Source organism: Accipiter gentilis, chromosome 13 (assembly GCF_929443795.1).
Source record: "Accipiter gentilis chromosome 13, bAccGen1.1, whole genome shotgun sequence".
NCBI lineage: Eukaryota > Metazoa > Chordata > Aves > Accipitriformes > Accipitridae > Astur > Astur gentilis.
The window spans coordinates 7,007,568-7,032,982 of NC_064892.1; the positions used below are offsets into that span (position 1 = coordinate 7,007,568).

Sequence of the window (25,415 nt, forward strand, 5' to 3'; positions counted from 1 at the left end):
ACAACCACCTGGCAGAGCTGTATGTCCTGCACTTACCTCTGTTCTGCCGCTAAAGGATGACTAGAAAGTGGGTCCTGGGGTGTGGGGGAGAATAATCTTCAACAAGATACTAAACTCTCTTCTATTGTTTAGTACCACTATTCAGAAATAAATCAAGGCCTGCTTAAAAAGAGGCATAGTCACCCCAGAAGGAACTTTTACGGGCATCTGGATGAGAACCAGTGTGGCTGCATTGCTGTTCTCAGTGGAGCATTACAAACTGCCTGGCCCCAGAAGGTGACTGAGCGAGCTGGACTGAGGTGCTGTGGTTGCAGTACACAAATCAGCTAAAAGTCCGGTGTGTCTCAAGAGCTACCCTAAAATCCTGTCTGTGGAAGGTGGAGCCACCTATACCCAGCCTACTGGAAATGTGGGCACAGTGGGTATGTCACCCACTCTGCAAGGCAGTGCTGGAACCACTGTTAGTATATTTTTATATACTGAGGTGTGCAGTCGCTATGGCAAGTTGGCATTTGTATTTGGAGTAGAAAGGGTGAGCCCTAATGTATATTTCTGCCCTCAGAAGGCAACTTGGCTACAAAAGTAAGGTAGGCTTGGATATACTCCAGTGCTTAAATTTTCTGTTACCTGTCAATGCACTTTCACCACCTACTCAGCACACATATTTTTAAATCATACTTCTGAGCTTCTTTGGCTTCCTATGGCAATCCATTTACCTCAATTTTTTGGGCTCAACACTGGGATCCAGCTGCTTGAAAGTTTTGGTGTTGTGCGACATAACTTGCAAGTACCCGAGTCCTCTATTGGAACCAGCCTGTGGTGATCACAGAGCAAACTACTTTTTCAGACGGCATCTGATTTCTCTGCACTTAGTTGGTATTCCTATATGCCCACAAGACTGCAGGTGGTTTGTATAATATTAGGTCATAAATAAAGCCTGAAAAACATCTCTTTAACAGTGACATCATAAAGTTCTGTGGTTATTGCTTCTCAGTGGCTTCAAAATCAAATTTGCTTTCTATATAAATAAAATGGTGTGAGATTTTTACCTAATTAGCAGCCCTCCCTTGAAATAGGAAAGTCAAGCATTTTATTTCTAGCTTGGGGATTACTTCCAGCTCTGAATGCATTGCATTATAGGCACAATAAAGAAACAACTGAGCTAGCTCAAAATGGAACTGGGGGAGTCAGTAGATGGCATGGGGAGGCCTGCACACAGCATGTTGATGAACTTCACATATCTGTCCCATTGGTTCCAGCTGGTGCAATAAGCCAACTAACTGAGTACTCCCGTGAGCAAGACAGCCAGAAGACGATTAACTGTCTTCAGATGTATTACAGATCACCTGAGACAGCTTGGGCGAACTGGGAAGAGCAGGTGTGAATGCCATCAAATATTATATCAGCATCAAAATGGAGAGTGCGACAGTACTCTGGGAGGTGGCAGGTGGCCATTCAGGTGTGTTCTAAGATCTTAAGAGTCTCCTGCATGCCTACCTTGCAATTATAGCCCCAAATAATATTTTCATCTATGCCTGAAAAGGCAAACACAACCTCTTCACTCCAGTAAAACCTTGCCACATACCTTTGTCAACTCAAGACTGGATTACTGTAATGCACTCTGTCTGGAATGACCTACTGAATTGACTTGGAAAATGAAGTAAGCACAGAATATAGCCACTGCTTCACTGCTTACTAAGCTGTATGCTATGCCAAGAACGCATTACACATTGCTTTGGGATCTGCTGTACTAATATATAAGCAGTGAACCTTTTATCAAGATCTATTTCAAGTTTTATCCATTCTGCTGGAAAGAATATTCCCAGTTAACTCTTTATCTTCTGAATTAACAGCCCTGGATTTGTTAATGTTACAGACAGACAGAACACAGTCTTAACCTCTTGCAAAAGGACTTTCACCCATTGCCCCCGAATTTTACTAAAGATTGAAAATGACCAGAAAATGACAGAGGGGCAACCCGCTATTCCCTGCTGGAGTCTGCTCATCTGGTTAGCCATCCTCATCGTTACACCAAATGTCTTATTCCAAAGGTACATTTTTCTAACTTCACCATCCAGCTACAGGCACTTATTATTTCTCATTTAGATTAAGTTTTTTAGCACTTGGACTTTTTCCATTTGGAGGTACATACACCGAACCACCAAGTCACTTCTTGATCTCTTCTGATAACATAAGAGGAGAAGGTTTAAGTTTAAGTTTAAGCCTTTCCTTGTAAGGCATTTTTCTAACCTCTACATATGGCTCATACTGTTCTGACTTTTTCCTATCCTTGTTAAAGTCTGCATTTAAAAAATACGTGCCTCTTTGTAGAAATGATCCCAAGAGTTTGGCCCTGATGCCAAGTGGCAGAAACTCACTGCATCTGTTCTACACAGCACTTGGCCCAGGTTTCCCATGGCCCATGTGTTACATACATAACCTGAGGTGTGCCAGGTATCTGGGCAAAGTATTCTGAGGGTGATTTTGGGACAGCAGATGCTAAGATAGTGTTGGAGGAATATGCTGGATTGGGAGGTCAAAAGTGGGTTGACTTGGTGCCCAAACTGCTGGCTTTTGGGAATGGTTCCTGATATCCTTCAAACCATGTCCATATCTTGGAGGGTATTTATCGATGTGGGCCAAAACTGTGATGGGGAATGAATTAATGCATAAGCAGTGTGGGCAATCAGTGGTCCAGCCCTTGATCACACCCCCAGGCCTTTCTTATTCAGTGGTATAAATAGACCCACCAGTTCCATATTCAGACAAAGACATAAATCCTTAGTTACTCCTTACCATTGCATGTGTGATGACTAACCTTTTTTGCCACAGCAGCTGGAAGTTTCTACCTTGCCTTTTCCTGCTATGTCCTCAGTTCTCTTAAGTCTTTCCCTTGCCAGATAGTCTCACATTTTATAGGTCTGGCAGGTAGTCATTGTTTCCAGATACATGACCTTGTGTCTGTCTCTATCAAAACACATTTTATCTAAATGGACTAAAATCATAAGTGACTTAGAGCATTCTCTTGGCCTGTCCTAGTCTATAAAGTATTTATTATGTGACCAGTCTGTGCTACCTGCAAAACTCATACTGAATTCTACCAATAAAAACACTGAACGCTGCAAGACCTGTCACTGGTATGCACAGAGTCCTGCAGGAAGATATGTTTATATAGAGGACCACAGCTGTGTGGAAACATACTGTTTTGGTGGTGAATCCCTCTATTTGCTGAGGTCAGTCAGCCAGCTAGTAAGGCCAGATACTTCTTTTTGAAATAAAAGGGCAGGACGTGCCTATGTATCTTTAAAAATCTGTCTCCATTCTTAATGTTTTTAATATAGGTTTTCTCCATGTTTTATAGAGGAAGATTTTAAAGCAGGATGCTGAGTATTGTCACTTCAAATAACAGGGATGTGTTAAGCTCTATTACAAAACTGATTGATTATCTCTGAAAAACAATAGCAGGCAGAGATGTTCTGTGTTGTCATCTGCAAACTGTTGCCTTCATGGCATCATTCTTGTTGGTGGTGTTTTTTTTTCTTTTTTTTTTTTTTTTTTCCTTTTTTTTTTTTTTTTTCTAGTGACCCGCACAAGATTTTTGCATTTTCTACAAGGTTGTCCTTGAATCATAAATTCTATATAGGCATTCTGACTATTTAAGTAACTCTATTGCTTAAAAGGCATCACAAAATGTACTTCTTTTTTTGAAGTGACTTATAGTAGTGCACTAATTTCTAGTGTATATTTTAATGTCAAATCAGCCTCTGTCAATAACCATTTTGGGTTGCTTAATTTCATATGCTTAATATTGTAATTTAGTTTCTTGTACATGTCAATGCTCTTTTGATTTATGTAACTGAGCCATATATTCAGAAATAATTTCATTTTATTTTTGATTTTAGCAGTCAAAACTCTTAGTTGTCTACCTTAGCTTGGGAGAAAATTCTGTAGTATTTTCACAAGCTCCCAGTACATTTACTTTTCTCACTCTTTATCTGATGACCTATTATATGCTCTCCAGTACTTTGATATAACTGGGCAAACTCTGTTTTTTCAAAATCACCAGATATCTGTCCCTCTGCAATTTTATGTTCCTACTGAATCCTGCACCTTTCACACTAGAGAAATCATTGGTGCTCTCTCCCCATTTCACTGCATCTAAGATTCCTGGATACTGCCTTCATCTAAAGATGGTTGTTTTCTTGGGGTTTTTTGATTGCTTGTTTGGTCTTTTTTTTTTAAGAAGAAGAAACACGGGCAGAAGAAGCATCACTGAAGCATGAGGGATCCAACAGCACACTTCACTGCACCTACAGTCTGTGGCCTAGCCTATTAGCTTTCTCTTCAATAAGTTAAAAGTACCAGGAACACTCCTGGACCCACTGGAGATTGACTGTCCATAGAGCTATGGTGATGCCCACGCCATGGCAAGTGGAGGCACCCGGCTGCAGCACCAGCGAAGAGTCCCAGCCGTGATTAAGACAGCAACATAGCCACAGCCATACTACCTCTAAAGGCACTGTTTAGAGGACTAAGGCATTTAAGGAACCAAAATTGTTGTTGTATGCTACTGCTATTCGCTACAAACAGCATTCATTTCACCTAAGTCTAGTCAATTGAAAAGTAAAAATTTAGGCTAGCCTAGTTGTCTGGATTCCCACTGTAGTCATTTCTAGAGGCCAGTTCAACCTATCTTGAGAAAGTACACGGACTAGATGGCTGTGCTGACTTTACAGGAAACCTAGATGCCCAGCTTGGGCTCATCTTTGTGTTTTAGGCTGCTGAAGTTAGGCAAGTTCATATGTAATTTACACATCAAACCAGACACATCAAAAACAGGCCCTGGACTGTACAGATTTGGGTACAGGACTGCCTGCTAACAGACAACCTTAACAGTATAAAATATGTCTCTCTAGGAGAGACAAAAGGTATAAATGAGAAAGAATTGATGCAGAAACTCTGTGCTGTTTGGAGAGGAATGAATGTGGAAGAGGATGGACATGGGGCACAGCTATAAAACGGCAGTCAGAGATTGTCAAGATAAGCCCAGCCAAGCTCGTTACAGACCTGGGGACTGGATGTAAATAAGAGCCATGTCAATTGAACCAGTTAGTCCTGTGGAGAGGCAGGTCAAGAGGTGCAGAACGGTGCTGAAATATCTTTATTGCCTCTAGGACCCAAGTTGGCAGCTTCCCACGGCGCGGCACAGTGCTGGGTGGCAGAGGTACACCAGCTCACTCAGAGCTGGCTTCTGACTTTTAGTCTGTGTTACTGCAGAGCACAGAGCTGACCCATGACACATTTTTTAATTGTAAAGTTCAAAACTGGAGGGAAAAGAGCAGCGATATCTCCTTGAGTGATCAGAAACCATTAACGCCTTTGCATAAGGAGAGGGAAAAAAGAAGAGACCTGAAAGAGATGGCAACTTGCCACTAGGTTACTCGTGGGCAGTAATAACAAGTAGACCCACAGGGATAAAACAGCGGCCGCAGGATGAAGTCTTGTCCTAGAAAGAGTCCGCTTTCCTCAGATGAAAGCCTCAGGGGTCTGCCCCTCTTCTACACTGTGCAGCTTTTAGGCATATTTTCATTTCAATAAAGTATCATGGAAATGAACTGGAAATAAGCCAGTCTCAGTCTTTCTTCTCAGCTCTCCCTGTTTTACAGTACAATGAGCTGTGCAAACTCCCGAGGCAGACAACTCTTCTGCTTGTTGTTTTTTTTTTGCTCCCTGGCAGTTATAAGCCTCTTGATTAGCTGGTGGCCACAGGCACACCAAGGTTCTCGGAGGGCAGCTCCCCCAGCCACCATTTGGGAACACTCACCCTGAAGGATGATGCCTGCCTTGCCTTCAGAAATCAGGGTCATCCTGGTGTGTCAGGACAAAAGCTCCTGGTGCAATTTTTATGAGTGACTATGAATGCTGGGATCTGAGCTCGGAGCCTGCTGGTGCAGGGTGGTGTGGCTGAATACTGACAATGAGATGATGCACAGCATTGGCCTGAAGTGAGATTTATGGCTAGGGCTTTTTATGATGCAAAGAGTTTATCACTGTCAAAAGAAAGAGAGAGAAGAGGCTCTGTCTGCTTTGAACAGTTAATTGTAGAGGTTGTTCTCTGTTGAACGGAGGTACAGACATGGGATGTTCAAAATTTTCTTTCCTGGGTGCTCAAAACATCTCTGTTTAGACTGTGAAGTTTTCAGTCTGCAAGTCCAAAAACCTCAGCTATATGTATACGTGTTATACCTATATGATACAAATAATATGATCTATACTTTCATCACATGAAAACATTCAGATAAAGACATCCCAGATGCTCCAAATGCTTTTGATTTAACACAATATGTTGCATGAAAATAATGCTCCAGCATAGCTGTGGTGCATCACAAATGAAGAGCTTGTATTAATCCCTCAACAGTGATCTCCCAGACAACATATTTGAGTTTTTATTACTGTAGGTAGACATCAACTTAATTGTGCAGAGGGGGACACATTAAATATGCTTTTTCTTTGGAAAAAGGTCCAAGAGATAAGAGAATTTTTGACCTGCAATGAATGCTATTGACCTACACTAGTTCACTTTTTGCTTAGTTCAAGTATAATTTAATGGGAAAATTCCTCGATTTTTGATAATGATTTTGAACAAAAATGCATTTGAGCCAGTTTGAATGTAAATATTTTGTGTGTGAGAAAATGCACATGTATGGTAAAATGAAGTACTCACAGCTTTCCTATCTGTAGAGGAATGAGTACAGATGGATATAATCTTAGTACTAGTCCTTTCACCTTGACACATCACTTATGCCATCTCTATAACAACAACCAGGAAATCTAGATAAAAGAAACACTAGTATTACTTTTCTTACATTCCATGACAGGTGGCATAGAAGAGAAATTTTTCATTTAAAATATGATTTGCACCAGTTTACTTTTGCACAAATCAGCTAAGATCCGTAAGTGAGAAACAACGTGGATTTTATTTTAACCAGATTCATAATCCATGAACAAATTACTGCCTTGTAACAGTGTAAGAAATCAATCTAATTCCATGTCAACCTGCTGCTCATACACAGAGAGCTGCCTGTGCAAACACACCCCTGTGAAGCTGAAGGCTACGCACAGCGTGAAATCCAGAAGTGCCATGGGCTGGCAGCTGAGCACTCTCGTGCTTCAGAGAAAAAATAATAAGAAAATGTTGAATTTCTTGAGGTGTGTGGTGAATAACAGCACACAGTGCTTCTTTTCTTGGTGGAATATGACAGGATTCAGACTTGCCTTGCCCCAGCAGAGAGATAATTGCTATAATTCATTAGAGAGGCTTATTTCCATTTTTCATTACTGGAGCAAAACTTTATAAACTCTGTTGAAGGGAATGAGAGCTTTTATTTCCTGAGGCTGCATATATAATAATTTTAATTCAAACAACCAGTTGAACCAGCCTATACTGGTCATTACATTTCCTGTCTTCTTCCTGTCATTTTGTAGTTTAATTTCTTCATCAACTTGCTCCTAGTTTTACATGCTCTTTCAATTTCTCTGTCTTGAGGCATACGACAAGTAAACTCTTTGGCAGTGATCAGTTAGTGCAGTTTCTACAGGCTCGTTTTTAGAATAGCCTAGCCAACTTCTAACATTGATCCTACATCATTTATGTTTCAGCTGCGCAAAGAGAATAGTTTCACACTGGGAATGACTTTAAATTGTGTCCTATTTTAAGATAAGCCTATTTATTTTCCCATGCCCTTGCCACATTTGCTGATCAAAGGCACTTACATCTAAACAAGTTTTGTTTCTTACATGTTCTTTGCCTGTCTTATTTTATTCTACAGTACAACTGCTCATGAAGCTAAATTTATAACTTAGCTACTTTATGCATAGCTACAGCCTGTGATGGAAAAAGCAAAGGGCTAGAACTCCACTGCAGGTTCAAGACGAAGTCAAAGCTATGTCAAAAGAGTTACAAAAAAAAAAATAAAAAATGAAGGAGACCACAGGTTACATCATTAAAATCCAGGAGAACTTTACCATTGTGACTATAACTTCTTTAAGATTTGGCTTACAGTATGCAAGCAGAGAAGCTGAAAGCTGTTATTCAAACACCAGAAATAGAGAAGAACTGGAAAGGTTGTCCTGGTTTCAGCAAAGCACCACACCAATCAGTAGACTGCTCTGAGAGCAATCCTTCTGCAAGTTTGTCTCTGACTGGGAGCGACGTTCTCCAGGACTCTTGCCTGGACTATGCAGACCAACAGATGTGTTCCAGCTTCTGCAGGGTTATGCATCAAAGCAAGGAGATACCCAGCTGTGATTTTTTTCTATTCCTTTTTTTTTTTTTAAGATGCACTTCAGAATGCAGTTCAGAACCACTTCAAAACTGGAGTATTTAATTTTTCTGAACCTTTGAAATCTGTAAAACACAGCCACAATCCAGCTTCAACCTGAGATAGCAGACTAGGTCAGAAGCTTACTGTACTTCATTTATTTGCTTATTTCTGTTTCTAGTCCTGACCAAAACCAGATAAAGAAGAAACATACAAGAATTATCTGCCTTATTCATATCTCCTGCCTGCTTTTCAAAGGAAATATGATTTGATGGCCAAGGGCTGGGGTGGGCAGGATCTAAATTAATTTCTGACTCATGTTCTTGGTGCAAAAGCTATGTGTTTGTACAGTTCTTAGATCAATAGATCTTTCAGCTTGTCAGAAACCCTAACAAGGATTGTATCCATAAAAATTAATAAGAAAAATGTCCCCTGATTTTTTCAACATGCAAAATATTTGAATTCAATCAGGTGTGGGAGAAAAGGTAAAGTCACTTTTTATTTTATCTGAACTGACTTACCCATCCTCCTTTTATGTTGACATGCTTCTTGGGTTCAATTATTTTCAGAACATATAGCTTGCCTCACATTACCCTACAGATGGCTTCCAGCCCTTTAAGAAATGTACTATGCAAGCCAAATCTCTGCGATGTTTGCACTTCCTTTCAAGGTGGTTTTAGCAATTTTATCTCATTTTATTTTCCTACTTAGGAAAACCTGGCAAAATATCAAAAGAAAAATGTGCAGATGAGTGCTCTTCATGGAAACTAGATGGATGCTTAGTACTTTCGCAAGCCAGGCTAACCTTGGGCTTTCTGATTAGCTTGTTGAAATTCAAATTAATTTGATGCCCGTGGATCCTTTCAGGATTAGTACCTCTTCTGATGAAGAGCAAAGTTAGCTCAAGCTGTCTTGTATGATGCACCCCAAAGGCTAAAAGCTGGTGATTGTGTTGGTGAAAAGCACCTCTTGGCTTTCCTTCTGTATTCATAAGTGAGCTACCCAAGGCTTATGATTTTGGTCTCCCTCCCCTGAATTTGCAGTGCAGAGTAGCAGCTTACTCCCGTGGTGGCAGCCAGCACTCAGAGCTGTAGGATATCTCTACCAGGCTGCAGCTCTATGCTGCTGTCCTTTATCATATAGGCCAGTAGGCATAGGGCACTAGCCACCCTCTTGCACTGGCCGTATCGTCATAGCCTTTCACACACAAAGCCTATAGGTAAATTAAAAACTGTGCATAGAGGAAAAAGGAAAACTTTACTTCTTGCCCTCTTTGGCTGCTGGGGATAGAAAGAGACAAGAACACACTTTGTGTCCCCAAGCAAAGGCCTCAGGAGCGTTGATGTTCCCTGAACCTGCACGTAAGCTTACAGCCAATTCCCAGAACCGAAATGCGTGGCCGCCTCGAACCTCCCTGCCTGTAGAGTCACAACATGGGGCCTCTCCATACTGTTCCCCTCCTCCCTGTGCTCCAGGGCACCCTCGGTGGAAAAATCCAGCATTTCTCTCTGCATCACTTTCTTGGTGGCTGTCATACCCCATGAAGCAAGTTTTTTGCTAGTCTAGCACGGATCCCCACATTGGCCCGTGAAAATCATGTTGCCTTTGTCCTCCAGAAATCACCACCCAGCCATAGACAGGTAGTGTAAAAGCAAGTGAGTGAAGGTTCCTGGAGGTTATAAACAATGGCATATGAAAGACAATTAGGACAATTCAATTTTCCTATGCTGGGCTGACCCCCATAAAACTGAGTAGAGAAGAAAAATTGCTTTGACTAAGCAAATACGATGTGGTAGTCACATAAGGAATGGAGCAAACCATATGGAATATCAGAATCTTATTTAAATAAACATGCTTTCTAAACCAGAAAAACATTTAAATATTAGCAATAAAAATTTAAAACACTCCTTGCCCTGCATCATCTCCCCATTTTCCTCTGTAATTCCTTTACGCCAACATATTACACCTATGATTTCTGTCTGACAGACAGTTATTCTATTTCCTAAATAGGGAAAGGGTCTTTTCCCTATTTAACTTTAGCTGAACTTCAATCTGACTTTTAACAGCTGCCTAAAGATCCATAGTTGGGATTCTTTGCTCCGTCTGGTTTCTGATAACAGGCAAAGCTCGATTAACTTATCCTGATAAGTTACTATGGCAACTTCCAGCAGTTCAGCGAGACTGAAGCATTCACAGGTATGTTCTTATCAGTGCACATTTCCCCTGACTATGCAATTTAATCCATTAAAATTAAATGGTGAATTGTGCAAATGAAGGCTGAGCCTTGGACTCCTTGCTGGAAGTTCATCATTAGCCTGGATTATAGTGTGAGTATTGCTTTCTTTTTCAGAAAACACTTCAGCAATCCAACAGCTAGCGGAGTAAGGTCTTAAAACCAGATGTCATTGCATTCAGAAATGCAATAAATCCTAAAGAGAACCTTAGTGTTGTTAATCCTGTTATTTGTCACTATTAATAGTGAAAAATGACAAAACATTCCTGGCTGGTTTAGGGCACGGCTACCTGAACAAGTGCAAAGCAAATTTGGTTTTTCTGAGTCAGACACTTTGGTGCTTCAAATGGGGAAAAAATATGTAGGTGTGGGTCTAAACTCAGCTGTGTGGTCAACATGCAGCAGCTGAGCCCTTTCTGAAAGGCCGGTAAGTTCACTTGCATTTGCTGGAGAGCTTTTAGACTGCGTGTGGGCACCTACCAGCGTGCAAAGTTCAGCAACTTGCTCGCGTCCTCAGAATCCACTGAGTACCAGCAGAACATGGCTCATATCCCGGAGTGAGAGCGCAGCCTTGGTCATTTGGTCCAGGAGGCCAGAGTTAAATCTTTAGGTGGTTATAAGACATGGCAAAATCTTGGTCTCTTCTTCTTTCTTACAATGATGCCATTCTAATCTCTGTTTTCTCTCCGATAAAGCGAATGGCTGAGAGAGGCAAGAGAGTGTTTTAGCATGGGGATGAGTGGCCTTGAAGTGATTATGGTGCCTTTGCCATGGGGAGACATTAAGAAACAAATGACATTGAAGAATATGTCCCTATATATCATTAGCTATTTTCTAGATTTCTGAAAGAGTGTTTGCCAGCCGTGTTATTTCACATTTTAACACAGAAATAAATCAGCATTACAACCTGTGGGAAATAGGATTTTTTAAAAGTGCTTCCACAACCAGCTTGAGAATTCTAGGGGTTTTGTCCCAGGACATTACCAAGTCAATTTGCAGCTGGTCACATTCCTGAGTGAGCTGCTGCACATTACACAGGCAGTATTTTTTTCTCCAATCAATCCCTCTCCTATCTGTCTATATGCAGCTGATATCATGATAAAGGAGATTTTTAAGGGACTCAGTTTTGCCACACTGATTTTTATCAAGCAAAGGGTGACTTGATGAAAAGTGTGATGAAGCTGGGCCTCTCTCTGCAGGCAGAGGGGAGCTGGTTTCACCCTTCTCCATCTAACAACAAAGGTCTTTACCTGGGTGAACTCTAGCTGGCCTGGGAATAAGGAGCCAGGTGGGATCGAGACAGAAGCTGTCCTCTTTTCTTTCCCAATAATGTGGGCATTATAATCTGGGAGAGACGAGTTGCAGATAAAAACAGCCATGGTTTTTCCAGTCCCATCACTACTTGCGAAAGTGCTCTGTACCTCGTGAAGAGGAAAGCATTCACAGTCTCTGGGAGTCCCGTACCCTGCGCAGCATTGCGTCTCTACTACTCTGCACTCGGAGGTGTAATCTGAACAGAATTGCCCGAGCATAAGTGACAAGGGGAAGACTCTGTCAACTTTCTCTTCTTTCCCTTGTGGGGCAAACAAGTTACCAATTCAGACTCTGTTAACTTGGATATTATGAAGATAATGTTTTACAGAAACGGCTGATTAATTTTGCTGGATGACTCCATTCCCATAGTGCAAATGGATGGTTAGAAAATCATAGAGAGTCCATGAGCAATGATTGGGAACCCTGCATCTTCTACTCCAGAAGAAAAGAACACCTGAAAGAAAGATCTCATTAAGGTGTTCAAGACAGGAACATGTTTTTAATACATGTTCAATGCCTAGCACAGGGTGACCCCTTGTTGCCAAAACAAATGAAGTAGAAATACCATCAAGGCGTACGACAGTAATTTCACAGTCTATCCAGGTTTGTAGACCGTGAGCTCCATAAAGCAGTCTGAGAATGAAATTCATCTCATAGGACGTCAGCATCCACGTCTGAGCTACGAACTCTTCTTCTGCAGTCAACGGCAAGAAACAGGAACTGAAGGGTGCAAGTGCATCTTAATCCGACAGAGATTTTTAAAGTAGATCAAGACTGTGCCCTGAAAGCACCTATTTCTCTCAGCTGACAGTAAAGGATACATTATTTGGCTAGCTCTAGGGTTAGATACATCCATTTGGTCAGCTGGATTTCATCTGAATGAATGAATAACAATTGAAAGGATTTTTATGTACATATTATTTCTAAGATTATAAATGTTCTCTGATTTTTAAGCCCATTAACATTCATTGTGAGATCATGGAGAAGGAAGTTCATGTTCATTTATTATGCAGTGAATTTTTTTCTGTAAGTGATTGCTGCTTTTTTCAGCAGAAGAAATGTGTTTCTCTAATTCCTGTCATTTCTGCATATATATCACACTTCTAATATATGAGTACTGTAGTTATATTATATTAAAAAAGGCAATGCACTTCAAGCAATTAGCTTTTTACTTTAGTTCCTGTAGGAGTTCCTTAGGTAACACAGTTATTATTACGTACTGGAAATTTTTATGGGCTTGAATGTTTAAGAAGAAAAACAACTTTCATTTCAGTCTGTTTTCATTTGGGTTCCTATATAGTATTTATGCTGTCCAAATATATAATAGGAAAGCAAAATTTCCCGCACTTTAAAGCAAGTGCAATTATCCTAGGGACTGTTAAGAGCTGGTTGTGTATCAGCAACGTGGTTTGCTTCCATACAAATGAATAGCAATGTCAGTTGTCCATCAGGCTCCGGCAGTGAGTTAGTCTTGCCTGAATTTAAAAGCTCTCAGTGTGGGTGTTGACGGGTGAGCTAGGTGTCAAAGAACCCCACCACAGACAGCGGAGACGTGGGGTGGGATTCAGTTGCCCGCACACAAGGATCCACTGCCTTTGGTGGCCTTCCCTTCCTTCTACATGCCAGTACAGGTCTCCCGTAGGTCCTGCACCATACCTGAGACCCTCACGTGAAGGTCCTAGATGCCTCTCTCTGGACAGCCTCTTAGTCAGGTGGAGTCTAGGGATTTTCAGGGTTATTAAGGTGGCCAGCTGCCTCATTTTGGTCTAATTTAGGATCCTATGAGTAGCTCCTAGATCCCTTATTCAATACAGAAATAAATGAATCTAATGCCATTTTGGAGTCCTCTGGAGCATCCAGAAGACTGAACAACTTGGTCCTTAGGACACCTGTTAGCTCCTTGCAGATGCCTAGAGAGTTCAGGGCATCTCACTTAGCACAAGGCACTTGCGTTTCAGCAAGTGAATTCTGCCTGATACTGACCACCTTGACTAGCTCTCCATTGCTACCATGGGAGATTAACAAACTCAGCTCCACAGAGCACCTGTATTACAGACATTAAGACACAGTGAATTCCATTTCTTATATACCAGAAATGACATGTACATGACATACATTCAGTGCAGAAGCAGCAAAACCCAAGAAAACCAACAAAAAGACATGTACACGATGGTCATTGATGATTGCTGCCACCAGATCGCAAAGCCACCAGAACATGGTGAACTTGTGAGCATCTACTCAGTCCCCAGTGAGTACACCCAAGTCCTAAATTCTAAGAGCCTCAGTCACATTCACTTCAGTAGGGCCATTTGTGGAGCAGTCAGGTATCGACTGCTCAGCAGGGGTTAATCTGACTCAGCTCTAGTCCTCTGTAAGGTAAATATCTTTTAAAGCCTGAAGTTCTTCATAGTTGACAGAGAAACATTGGCACTTCCACGGAGCTATTAATACAATCTCTGGCAGATGTCTACATTAGACTGGGAATTACGCCCAGAAAATGCCTGCTTTCTTAACCAACTGTGGAGGGAGTTGTCCTGGTTCCAGCTGGGATAGAGTTAACTGTCTTCCTAGTAGCTGGTACGGTGCTGTGTTTTGAGTTCAGTATGCGAAGAATGTTGATAACACACTGATGTTTTCAGTTGTGGCTGAGTAGTGTTTAGACTAAAGTCAAGGATTTTTCAGCTTTTCATCCCCAGCCAGCGAGAAAGCTGGAGGGGCACAAGAAGTTGGCACAGGACACAGCCAGGGCACCTGACCCAGACTGGCCAACGGGGTATTCAATACCATGGGACGTCATGCCCAGTATATAAACTGGGGGGAGTGGGGGCGGGGGATCGCCACCTGAGGACTAGCTGGGTGTCGATTGGCAGGTGGTGAGCAATTGCCCTGCGCATCATTTGTACATTCCAATCCTTTTATTATTACTGCTGTCATTTTATTAGTGTTGTCATTATCATTATTAGTTTCTTCTTTTCTGTTCTATTAAACTGATCTTATCTCAACCCACGAGTTTTACTTCTTTCCCTGATTCTCTCCCCCATCCCACTGGGGGGGGGGGAGTGAGTGAGCGGCTGCATGGTGCTTAGCTGCTGCCTGGGGTTAAACCACGACAGGAGTTCGTACTACTAAGTCCTAATCCTGTAGCTGGAGTTCTCCATTACTGTGTACCTCTGTACACACCAGTGTCGGGAGTGGGACCTGCTGAAGCATCTTGCAGGTATTCTCCTATTGTCCATGGTGACTAAGTATCTGGAGTGGTTATATGAGAGCTATGCATTTTGCCCTAATGTGGAGCTGTGGTGTTTCTAGGGCCCACAGGCAGACCCAGGATCCAAAAAGTGCTGCTGGGTCTGCTAACAGATGCACGACCTTAGACTCGTCCTTAGTTGATGATGGATAAAATTAGATACGATGAATCCTTTCCTTCCCCCTTCCCCAGTATTATTAAGTGTCTTGGCTTTTCCATCAAGGAATATCTGTAACTAGCCACTCAAGCTTTGCTGTTTACAGGCAACTGCCTTATAGAAGCATCCTGTATTGCTATCCCAACAAAGAGATGAAAGCAGGAGTAAAATATAGGAAATATTTCCTAATGTAAAGTATTTGGTTTTGACTAAAGAAAGTTCACAAGAGGGTCACTATTTGTATGAAGGTAAACCTTTTTATTCCTTGTATTTTACCTCCCCTCTAACCACTAGTGATACACATAGAAGACCATGAAATGTCAATTTCTGTCTATTACAACCAAAGAAAAACATGAGATGTTTGGCTTGGGAAATCAGTCTTCAGTCTGCTGTAACCTACTATTTGTTTTAGGTGGAGTCCAGCATTGCACACTCCTGTTAGGAGTTCACTATATATCTGTGTGCTGCACTCTAGCAAAATAAAAATAGCTGCAAAAGGCTGGAGAAGACTAATTGCCAATAGTACATTTTTCTTCGGAGAGTGAGAATCACTATTTGCAATTCATTCAGAAATTACCAAAGCTTTAATTTCTCTGTTGGTATCCACACTTACGCACAACTAACTTTGTTGCTGAAAAGACATTTTATGATCTGTAGTCACTTGCACAAAAGGACCCTCTAATCCTCTAGTGGCAAATGAGCTGGTGATATATTACAAAATCCATTTTATCTGGAAACTTAGAACTTGTTGGTTGTACTCATATTAACAATGCAAGAATTCATCACAGTGTAACACCTTCCAGGCAGGTAGTCAGTCATCGTAGTTACTGTCAAGTTACTTGCAAGCATCTAAATGAGCATGGTATATGCACTTCAAGTGGGGACACAAGCCCTGCTACCAGTTTTTAAACCATATTTTTTCTTTTAATATCATGTCAAAATGCTAAAGTACAGAGGATGTTTATATAGTCACTATCTTTCTTTAGCATTAACAAGAACATTAAGAATTCACTTTTCCTTCTGCACAGATTCATGCACAGACAGATGAAATGAAATGTGATCTATCTTTCAGCTGGAAGAGCAGTGTTGATATATTTCCTGCTTAGATTCATCTTCCAGAGACTGATAATATAAACTTTCTGTATATTGGAAAAAAACCCCTAGTCTTTATTGAACAGAGGCTAAAACATCAAATGGAAGGAAGTGGATTTTAATCCAGATTTACAAGGGGGAGTTGCCATTGAATAAAACTTGTGCAGCCTCCGAATGAACTATTTTTGTTGGAGACTAGCCATCCTTCTAGGTACCTGGTGATACCAAAAATGATGAGTTATGATTACAAGTATGATTGGAACTATGTATCAATATATTTTATAGACCAAAATCTCCTTTGTGTGCATTTGATTCATAGAGCCTAACTCCAAGGCCCAGCATTACAGTTACGTTTAGACATCTACAAATTGGATGTCTGAGCTAATCATCCAGATTCTCTTCTTACTCAGTAGGGAGAAATGGGTAATTCAGAGGGTAATTCAGATTCTTGTCATCTCCAAATGAATATCTTAAGCAAGGTCTGGAGGTGCCTAATTCTCTCCATCGATTAGTAAAGGAATGAGGTGATAGCTCAGACTTTGATAGCAACATTAGAAACATGAAAAGCTAGGGCAAATAAATCCCACTTCATGTTAGTCTGGTTTGATATGGTACAGATGTGCAAACTTTACCCTATGTATCTTTCTTTTCTCTACCCTAATAGCCAAGCTCAGGAATCACATAGTTTCTCAACGTACAACAAATGAAGACCCATGACTATGCCATTTCTTCATCTTACTGTGTGCAGACAAGTCTAGTAATAGAGAGTGGATTCTGCCCACAGGTTTTGTATTCCTCATCTCTGTAACAGGGATACATAATACCATTCATACCCCTAAGACTTTCCTGGAAATGAGATGATGACCGTCAGTGGTCTTCACGCCCATGAGGTAAAGGAAGTTCAACTAGTACTAACAAGAACATTTTTAGAAGATGTTCAAGCAGGCACTGTGTTCAATGAGACAGGCAACATATCACTTTTCAGGCAAGGCAGACACTGCACGGTAATTAAGATTGTGCATTTTTTTTCTTGACAACTAATTACGGTAGAGATCTGTCTTTCCTGTTACCGTTGGAAGACGGTCTTTCCTTACTAAGCAGGGCCCGAACAGCAGGCAGACCCATTCCACCTGAAGACATTGGCAACCACTGTAATAAAGCTCTTAGTAACCGCCTCACGCGCATTAGGAATGCGCTGCATCAGATACAGCAGCATGCAGAACCATTCAGCTGGGGGATGGAGTAATATCGCTGGTTTTAAAAACGGGACTCTGGCAGGTCTCCCAGGAGGGTTCTGACAGCCACCATCATTCATCCGCCTTTGCCACCTGAAACTGGTATTAACCATGAGGGAAAAAGTGATTGCACACACTTAAACTTACGTAGATATTGCTGTGACACAGAAACTGAGAATAAACAAAGCCTGACACTAAGCAAACACCTATTTTTGGAGAACCAAACAAATCCTAAATCTGACACCAAATGACCACGACAGATGCTGTAAAACATATTTATTCATTGTGCATATTGTGTCCAGACAGCTAATAAGAAACAGGACTCTGCTTAAGCACACAAAACCTGAAACTGGAGGAGCTGTACACCTTATGTTTTACAGGAGTTATCTGCTGATTAACGTCACACAGGGTGAAACGGCGTATCCAACAGCACAGCACCTAAGGGTTGCGGGGGGAGTAGCCTGTGGGAAGTCAGTGGGCTTCTAAAACACTCGCATGAGCCTGTCATCGTCACTCTTAAGAGTGTCACCAAAACCTCCCGAGCTATGCAGTCTTTTACAGGCTCATTGTTTGCATCTTTCCCCATGGCCTCTGTGTGCAGAAGGTGTCTGAAAAATTAATCTCAGTATTTTAAACCCTCTAAGATTTATACCTACTGGATTTTATTCTAGGGCCTCTTGAGAAGTAGAGTGTTGAGAATAAACATCCTATCTCAGGAAAATTGTGCTACCACTGTGTATATTTAACATTTCTAGACTCTGCACTAAATGGATCCTAACAAAACTGAAACAAACTCCACTTTCAGGAGTGCCCCAGAGGATTCCCTGGGCAATTCAGATCAATGTCTTCATAGCATACTGTCCTGTTAATTTTAGTCTTTTATAGCTAAAATGCAAAGCAGATTCTTTTTTTTTTAATCATATTTTCTACTTCATATAGTTTGGAGCATTGGGAAGGAATTGTTCACAACAGATTTGTTAGGTTACTATTGCATTTTTTTATTGTTACAAAAATCATTACACAATGGAATAAAAAGAATTAAAAAATAGGACTGAATGGACACTTAAGATACATCCTGCTTTATTCCTAAAAAAATGTTTCAGGGTCTTTTGCTCATGGAAATTGAGATTTTATTTACTTTTATTTTAAGGAAGGCAGGAAGGAAAATAAAAGAACATTCTCCTACAAAGTGTGACACAATATATCCCCCTCCCCAGGGTAAAGAGCATGAAAGGTTTTCTTTTTCAGACTGGGTGCATGCTCATCCACTTATCTATGCAGCCATTATACTGTGCTTGAATGTAAATCACTTGCAAAATGCCACGGCCAATTTCTTTGTTGCCTATCTCCATAGTATGCATGTGCATTATGTATTATATGGTTAATAGTGCACCAGCTCCCTTGTGGAAAATCAGGAAAGCCTCCATGTCCTCCCGAAAGAAAATGTGGAATTATTTTATACACGTCCAGCCAGGTCAGGCTGCAGTATGTTCTCGGGAGAAATTCCAGCTGAATTAAGGCAGCACTGTGCCGTACGGTGGTGCGGTGGATACAGAGGTACTTGAGGCAGCTCAAACGCAGGAGGTAGTATGGCTATATCAGCATGGTGCTCTCTGTAGACTAATTAGTCCTGCTAAGAAGCAGGATATAATAGTCCAAGCTAAACGCTTTGAGGTATTTCACAAGTGAGATGATGCATATCTGCGTGGTGCTCTGTTCCTTCCTTCCTTCCCCCTGGGCCGTGCTGAACCCTGCCGAGAAGGCCGCCTGTCTGAAACTTCTAACGTTCACAAAAACTTACAAAGCTGGAAACCGTAAGGGAATCCGCTTTGCCAAGCTCCCACAGAGAAGCTCAGCGGTTTGCCCAAGATCGGACAGCAAGACAGGGACAATTCTAGGGCGAGAGCCCAGGAAGGCCGGGGACCTTGTTCCCGTTGCTCCGGTGCTATCCCAAGGCGCGGGGCTCGGAGCTGAACGCCACTGCGGCATCCGCATGGCGGCACACGCGGATGTGGGCTCTGAGACCGTGGGGACGCTCACGCCAGCTTTTAGCTCACAGAGCGAATACCTGCGCTCCTTTCTGGGGGTGAAGCATCATCCTTGAAGGGGGAGAAAAATACTGGAAGGAACCAGGAGCTCGGGGCACTGGGCAGAATTAAAACAGCCAGAATGCAAAATTACAGAAAGAACTGCTAGCATTTTAGCCTATAAGACACACACAAAGTAAAGATGGTGAAGATGAAACTTAAGAAGTGTTTTGCCCAGCATTGTACAACGACAAATGGGAATGAAGGTGAAGAATAAGAATACCAAAGCTTACACCATGTTGCATTGTCCTCCAGATAGTCCTCTGGGAAGCAAGAGGGAAACAGATTCAGGGAACAGAAAAACAAAACAAAACAAAACAAAATAAACCACAGGTTATACCAAACAGGCAACCACAGAGAAGATAACGAGTCTTTACAAGCAGTTGATTTTAAATGAGAAATTTTAGATCACGCTGTACAGAAGCAGCTGAGCTCAGTGGTTAAAAACATTTAATTTCTAACAGTATTTATCTTACTTAACTTCAGGTGTAATTGCTAGATGCTTAGACTAAGGTTGTCACTTTTTGGCTCTTTGTAGTAGAGGGATATGGAATGATTTCTCTGAGCTGTTTAAACATATTCTTTGGGATGAGATGAATCCTGCTTTATAAATATTTCATCTCAATTCAGTTGCCTAAACCTATGTTTAGACAACTGAATGAAAACCTTTATTTCTCTCTGTTAACAGTAAAAACCGGAGTCATCTAGACTTCAAATCTAGATAGCTGGTTAGAGGTATCTAAACTATGGATCTCTATATTGAATCAGAGAAGTCCTTGTTTTTGCTTCTGTTACAGTCAGTAAAGAAATAGGGTGGAATCCAGTTACCTAAATATTGGCATAGGAAGTGAACTTAATAGCTCTGAGGTATTCCGTCTTACTTCCAGCCAGGTCTCCTGTACCTTTCCTTTCACATTTTGGACATCTTGAAGACCACAGGCATCTCAAATAGCATTAGGTGACCATGTTTCTGTAGCTGAATTCCACCCAGAGGGACGTGCAGAGACCAGCCGGGGCTCGGTTCTGTTCTCCCACTTGGATGCCACATAGTAGGCATCCTCTAGGGTGTTCTACCGGCCAGTCCGGGAGTGCGTAAGCATCCCAAATTACTGTCCTATCTGCCAGCTCAATTAGATGTCTTAGATACTCCGAGGCATCTCAGTGTTGCATATCTACACGTGGGTATCATCTCAGTTGAGCCTTTCACTTCCCAGTCTGTGAGAGGTGTCTGGGACAGATGGGGTGAATCACTCTCCCAAGACGTGTGTGTCTCTCTCCATTGACTTCAGAAAGAGCCTGACTTTTAGGCCCTGTCCTGTGAAGATGGGATTGAATTGCCTAAGCATAGGTATCTTGAATTGCTTGAGGTGCGGCAGCATATTCTACCCAGCTCCCCACTGCTGCTTCAGAAGTATACTGGTCTTTTCTAGTCCTGTGCCATATCTGCTGGTCCCATGTTTCAGATACTCCGGGGTGTCTTAGATGGTGCTTTACACCCATGCTTAGACAACTCTCTCAAGCTCTATATAACTTCCTAAATACATGTGATGCATTTTAAACCAGTGATACCACTGTTTTTGGGGGATATTTGGTTTTTTTTTTTCACTTTTCTCACAATTTATTTTGATCTATTTCTTATTTATTAAATGTTACTGGTTACAGCTATGACAATATCACAGCAAAACCACTTTCCCTCCTCTTGGAATGGAATAGTTGGATTAATCACACAAGTGCAGGGAAGAATGAAGGAGCACTTTCTCAGATGAGTTCAGTACCCGGTGATGTCAGTGAAGGCTTCTTATGAGGGGTCCTTTGTGCAACACACCTGATAAAATATGCTCAACTGAATTAAGTTTCTAAACGGGGATATGAGCAGGAGTAAAAAAAAATTGGTTCAGATACGCTACATGTTTGTATAAGACTGAGATGCAAGGAAGTATTTTCTAAACTCGGTCTCTTCTGGGGACATGCTGTCAAAGACAGATGAAAGCAGAATTGTTTGTCACTTCTTTTGAGGTTTACATAGCTGCATGTTTGGACTTTGCAATGACAGTTTACAGTTAAGTGGTCTGACAGTGTTTTATGAATACAAACTCCAGAATAGACTTTTAAAAGCATTAATGTAACACTGAACAGCCAGCTGACTCACAAGGAAAGATTTGTTTCTTCTATCTATAATAATCAAAAGGGGCTTTAACTGTTTGGCACTACTAGCAAAATGCTAATTGCTGTACGTTTGTATTAAGCAAGCGATAGAAAATGATCAGTGTGTAGACTGGAAAACTGCTGTGAGTGGGATTCTCCTCACGTCCTGTTCGCAATGCAAGGGTTAGGAGGATCTAACTGAAGCTGGTCCTCCAGGCTCTGTCTATAGTTAATGAAGAGAGATACGTGATTCAGGGAATGATTCAGCACATTAAACCCTAAGGATCTAATGCAGGCAGGTTGGATGGCGCTCCTGCGAGGCAGGAGTGCCGCATTTATCTCCTTCCGGATAAAATTACCCAACTTGGTGCGAGATGCAGGCAGTGACCTTTCCCAAGTGCTGCTATGGGATTACAGCTCTGAAACAAGGCCTTCTGCTCTCATCCACATAAACAGCCTTTCCTCTCTCCAGCTGAGGTCAGTGGCCATCTTGAGGCTAACGTGAGGGATTGTTGGTGTCAGCCCGAAAGGAGATAACACATGCATCGCTGCCATTTGGAGATGGATTTCATACCAACACTCATCACTAACAGACCATGAATAGTTATTTTAAATATCACCAGCAAGAAAAACAAATAGGCATTTGGCTTGAACACCTTTTAAAGTAACTGCAGCAATGCTAAGATCTTTGTTTTTTTCTGAAATAATGCACGAACAAACCTAGTTAAATCATACAGAGTCAAGTTCCCCTTTGGAAGTCTACAAGTTGTTAGGAGTTATAAAGGATTATCTGCATTGACAATTTTCATTAGTTACAGCCTTTAAAGGCTGGCAGCATGTGACGTCTCTGCTTTATTCAGGATGCTGCTCAGAATTTGGAAGCTTGTAGTTAAAAAAGGATATTAATGTTTTTAGAAGTATTCTCTTTATGTCAGTATGGAATGTTTCTTAAACCTGTCTTTTTCATTGCAAAAACGCTTGAACTGTTCTTACAACATGAGAGTACTCCAAGCTGAACTGTGTTACCAGCCTTCCTTTTTATGCTCTTCCTCCCACTTCCTCTGTTTGCAGCCTTTAGTTTTGACGGAGCATGACTGAAACCTACAGTCTTTGGTGAGCTTTCACTTCACCTTGGCCAATTCTAGATTAAGATCCAGGCTTCTGCAATGAGCAAAACACAAGGGCTGGTTCTCTGCATCTAAAGTGAAAGGGTAAAATTAAGATCCCATCAAATATGGATCGAGTATTGCCAGCCAGATTTTTATCCTGAGATGCTACACTGGGTTATGAACAAGCTGCGGTAGAAAGACCCAAGTCTACAATGGAGGTAAACATCTTCTTTTCTGCTTCTCCTTTTAGGACAACCAGGCTGCACTATTTCCAGAAGAGCAGAGAACTAACAAACGTTGCTTTTAGCTGCAGGGTAATCCCATGTCTTGACTAGAAATGCCATGTCATTTTCCAGTTGAATTGCCATGAAGATTGACAGAATACAGTAGATAGAATACAGCACAGACAGAGGTGATTGGAAGGACTTGCGCTGTGGAAGACTACTGTGGTCGTCAAAGGAATTTGCTGAATGATGGTGTTAAGAAGATACCCAGTTCCTTATCTGAATTAGTATGGCTGCATTCCTGCTCAGCGATTTAAGCTGCATATCGGAGAAACCTCTAGACGTTTTAGGCTCGTGATCAGAACCATAGCAAGACGTTTTGGTGCCCTAGTGCAGCCACCACATGCCTGGCACCCAGCGGGAGGGCAGCTCGCCAAAACCTCATCCCCCCAACGAAGGGTGGCTGTTTGCAGCTGGGCGCTCCTCTCCCCTCGCTCTTGCTACGGCCCTGAGCACGGCTCTCTTCGGCAAGACAGGCCAACGCTGTGCAAGCCTTCAGCAATAAGCTCGGAGGGTATGCGATACAGTCTGTTTTGATTCAGACGCTTTACAACTCTTTAATTTTGCTCATTGGCTCTACCTCAAGATGATTGCTGAGACAGTATTAACAGCTATAATAATTAGCCTGCTATAAATCTATAGATGTATAAATAGCAGGAACATCAAAGTCTGAAATGTGAATCCAATGACTGGTAGTAAAGAAAATAATCTTATGTTAAAGTCTTGTTTTCAAAATGATTGACTAAATAAAGCAAGATTAGTGATCACTGAAGTTTTAGCTGATTATAGTCAATTTTTGAGATGGATGGAAATAAAGCAGTGGTAATTTTATAATTAAGTAAAGAAGTAGAACAAATCAACGTGCCTTTGCAAGTGTGTATATTAAAGAACTAGCTGCTAAAATTGCTTTAATACGTAAAAACATTTTTAATCAAATAAAAAAACCCCATAAAATATTGCTGTAGATCAATTTTCAAAGAGAATTTATACTGCAAAGTACCTGCCATGGATCATCTGGTTTTTGGCCTCCAGGAAAGAGCTTATTTTCTTCTAACATTTCTAATACATAAAACCCAAGTCATATTGTTCTCCTACAATGCAATTCTGTACCGTTTCCAATGGAGAAAAAAAGATTTACTGAATGCTGGAAAAGCTGGCACAGAAACTATGTAGAGTGATTATGAAATTATTAAAAAAAAATTGTCAGGAGATTACCACTCTTCTACTATATTATAAAGCCATTTCTATTAATTAAAAAATGGAATATATTTTGCCTTACCAGCCTATCCAAGCTTGTGCCAGCAGCAGTTGTAGGTCGCTCCTCTGGGTTATATGGTCTAAACCGGGTATTGAAGTTTTCAGGGACAGAACGGGAAGATCTCAGGGCAGGTGCTGGTTTAGGTTGGCCACATCCTTGGAAAACCTGAAAAAGATGTTGTAGGTTATATTAAAATCATAAAAAAAAATGGAAACTGGTATTTTATAGCCTCTTTACTCTCTCTTTCATATATTTGAAACCAGCTTTGACTGACATTTTGATAATAGTGAATTGAGCACTTGCCCTGCATTAAAACTCAGATTAATAATTAAGCATTATTAATTGCTCAGTGAAGGTATAAAAACATATAGGGACCTTAAAACACCCTTAATTTAGGAAGGTGATTATTGTAAGAAGTTAACATCTGAAAGCATTTTAATTGCTGTCTTTCCAGGAAGAGAAATGAGCAAAAGGAAGTCCTTTGTGGCAGGACTTAGTTGATAATAGTTTTAGTTTTTTTTTTAAAAATGTGGTATTTACCCAGAATCACAGCTCATTCATAATCCCTACCCACAGCTCTTCCTACCTTGTAATTTTGTTTGTAGTCTGAGAGAAAAGGTCAATGATGAAATAGTCTTATAACTGGATAACTTTCTTATTCCCTACTAATCTCTTCCTAGTAGAGGGGTGAGGCATATTGAGTGGGCAATAGTGAGAATTATTTTCTGCTAGTGTTTTTGTTTTCTGGGTATAAAAAATCATGTTCAGGGTTATGAAATTTTTCATGTACTTCCATTTGGAAAAAAGTTTCAGTAGCATATATCTGGTGGATACTAAAGGACACAGAGGACACTTTTGACTACTGGATATCAAGTATATATATATCCCAGAGGAACCCTCCCAGAAGTTGCTTGGCTGAAAGGAGGGAGAATA

At 41.1% G+C, this 25,415-nt stretch overlaps 1 protein-coding gene across 1 annotated transcript in view; it reads right to left on the reverse strand.

Moving 5' to 3' along the window:
* The window catches only part of GPC6 (glypican 6), a 777,853-nt gene that overhangs the window by 36,629 nt on the left and 715,809 nt on the right, over positions 1-25,415 (reverse strand). Inside the window, exons 6-7 of the mRNA XM_049815985.1 lie at positions 24,504-24,647; positions 19,920-19,949 (exon numbers count right to left, since the gene is read on the reverse strand). Coding sequence (XP_049671942.1) covers positions 19,920-19,949; positions 24,504-24,647 — 174 coding nt within the window. The remainder of the gene's footprint in view (positions 1-19,919; positions 19,950-24,503; positions 24,648-25,415) is intronic.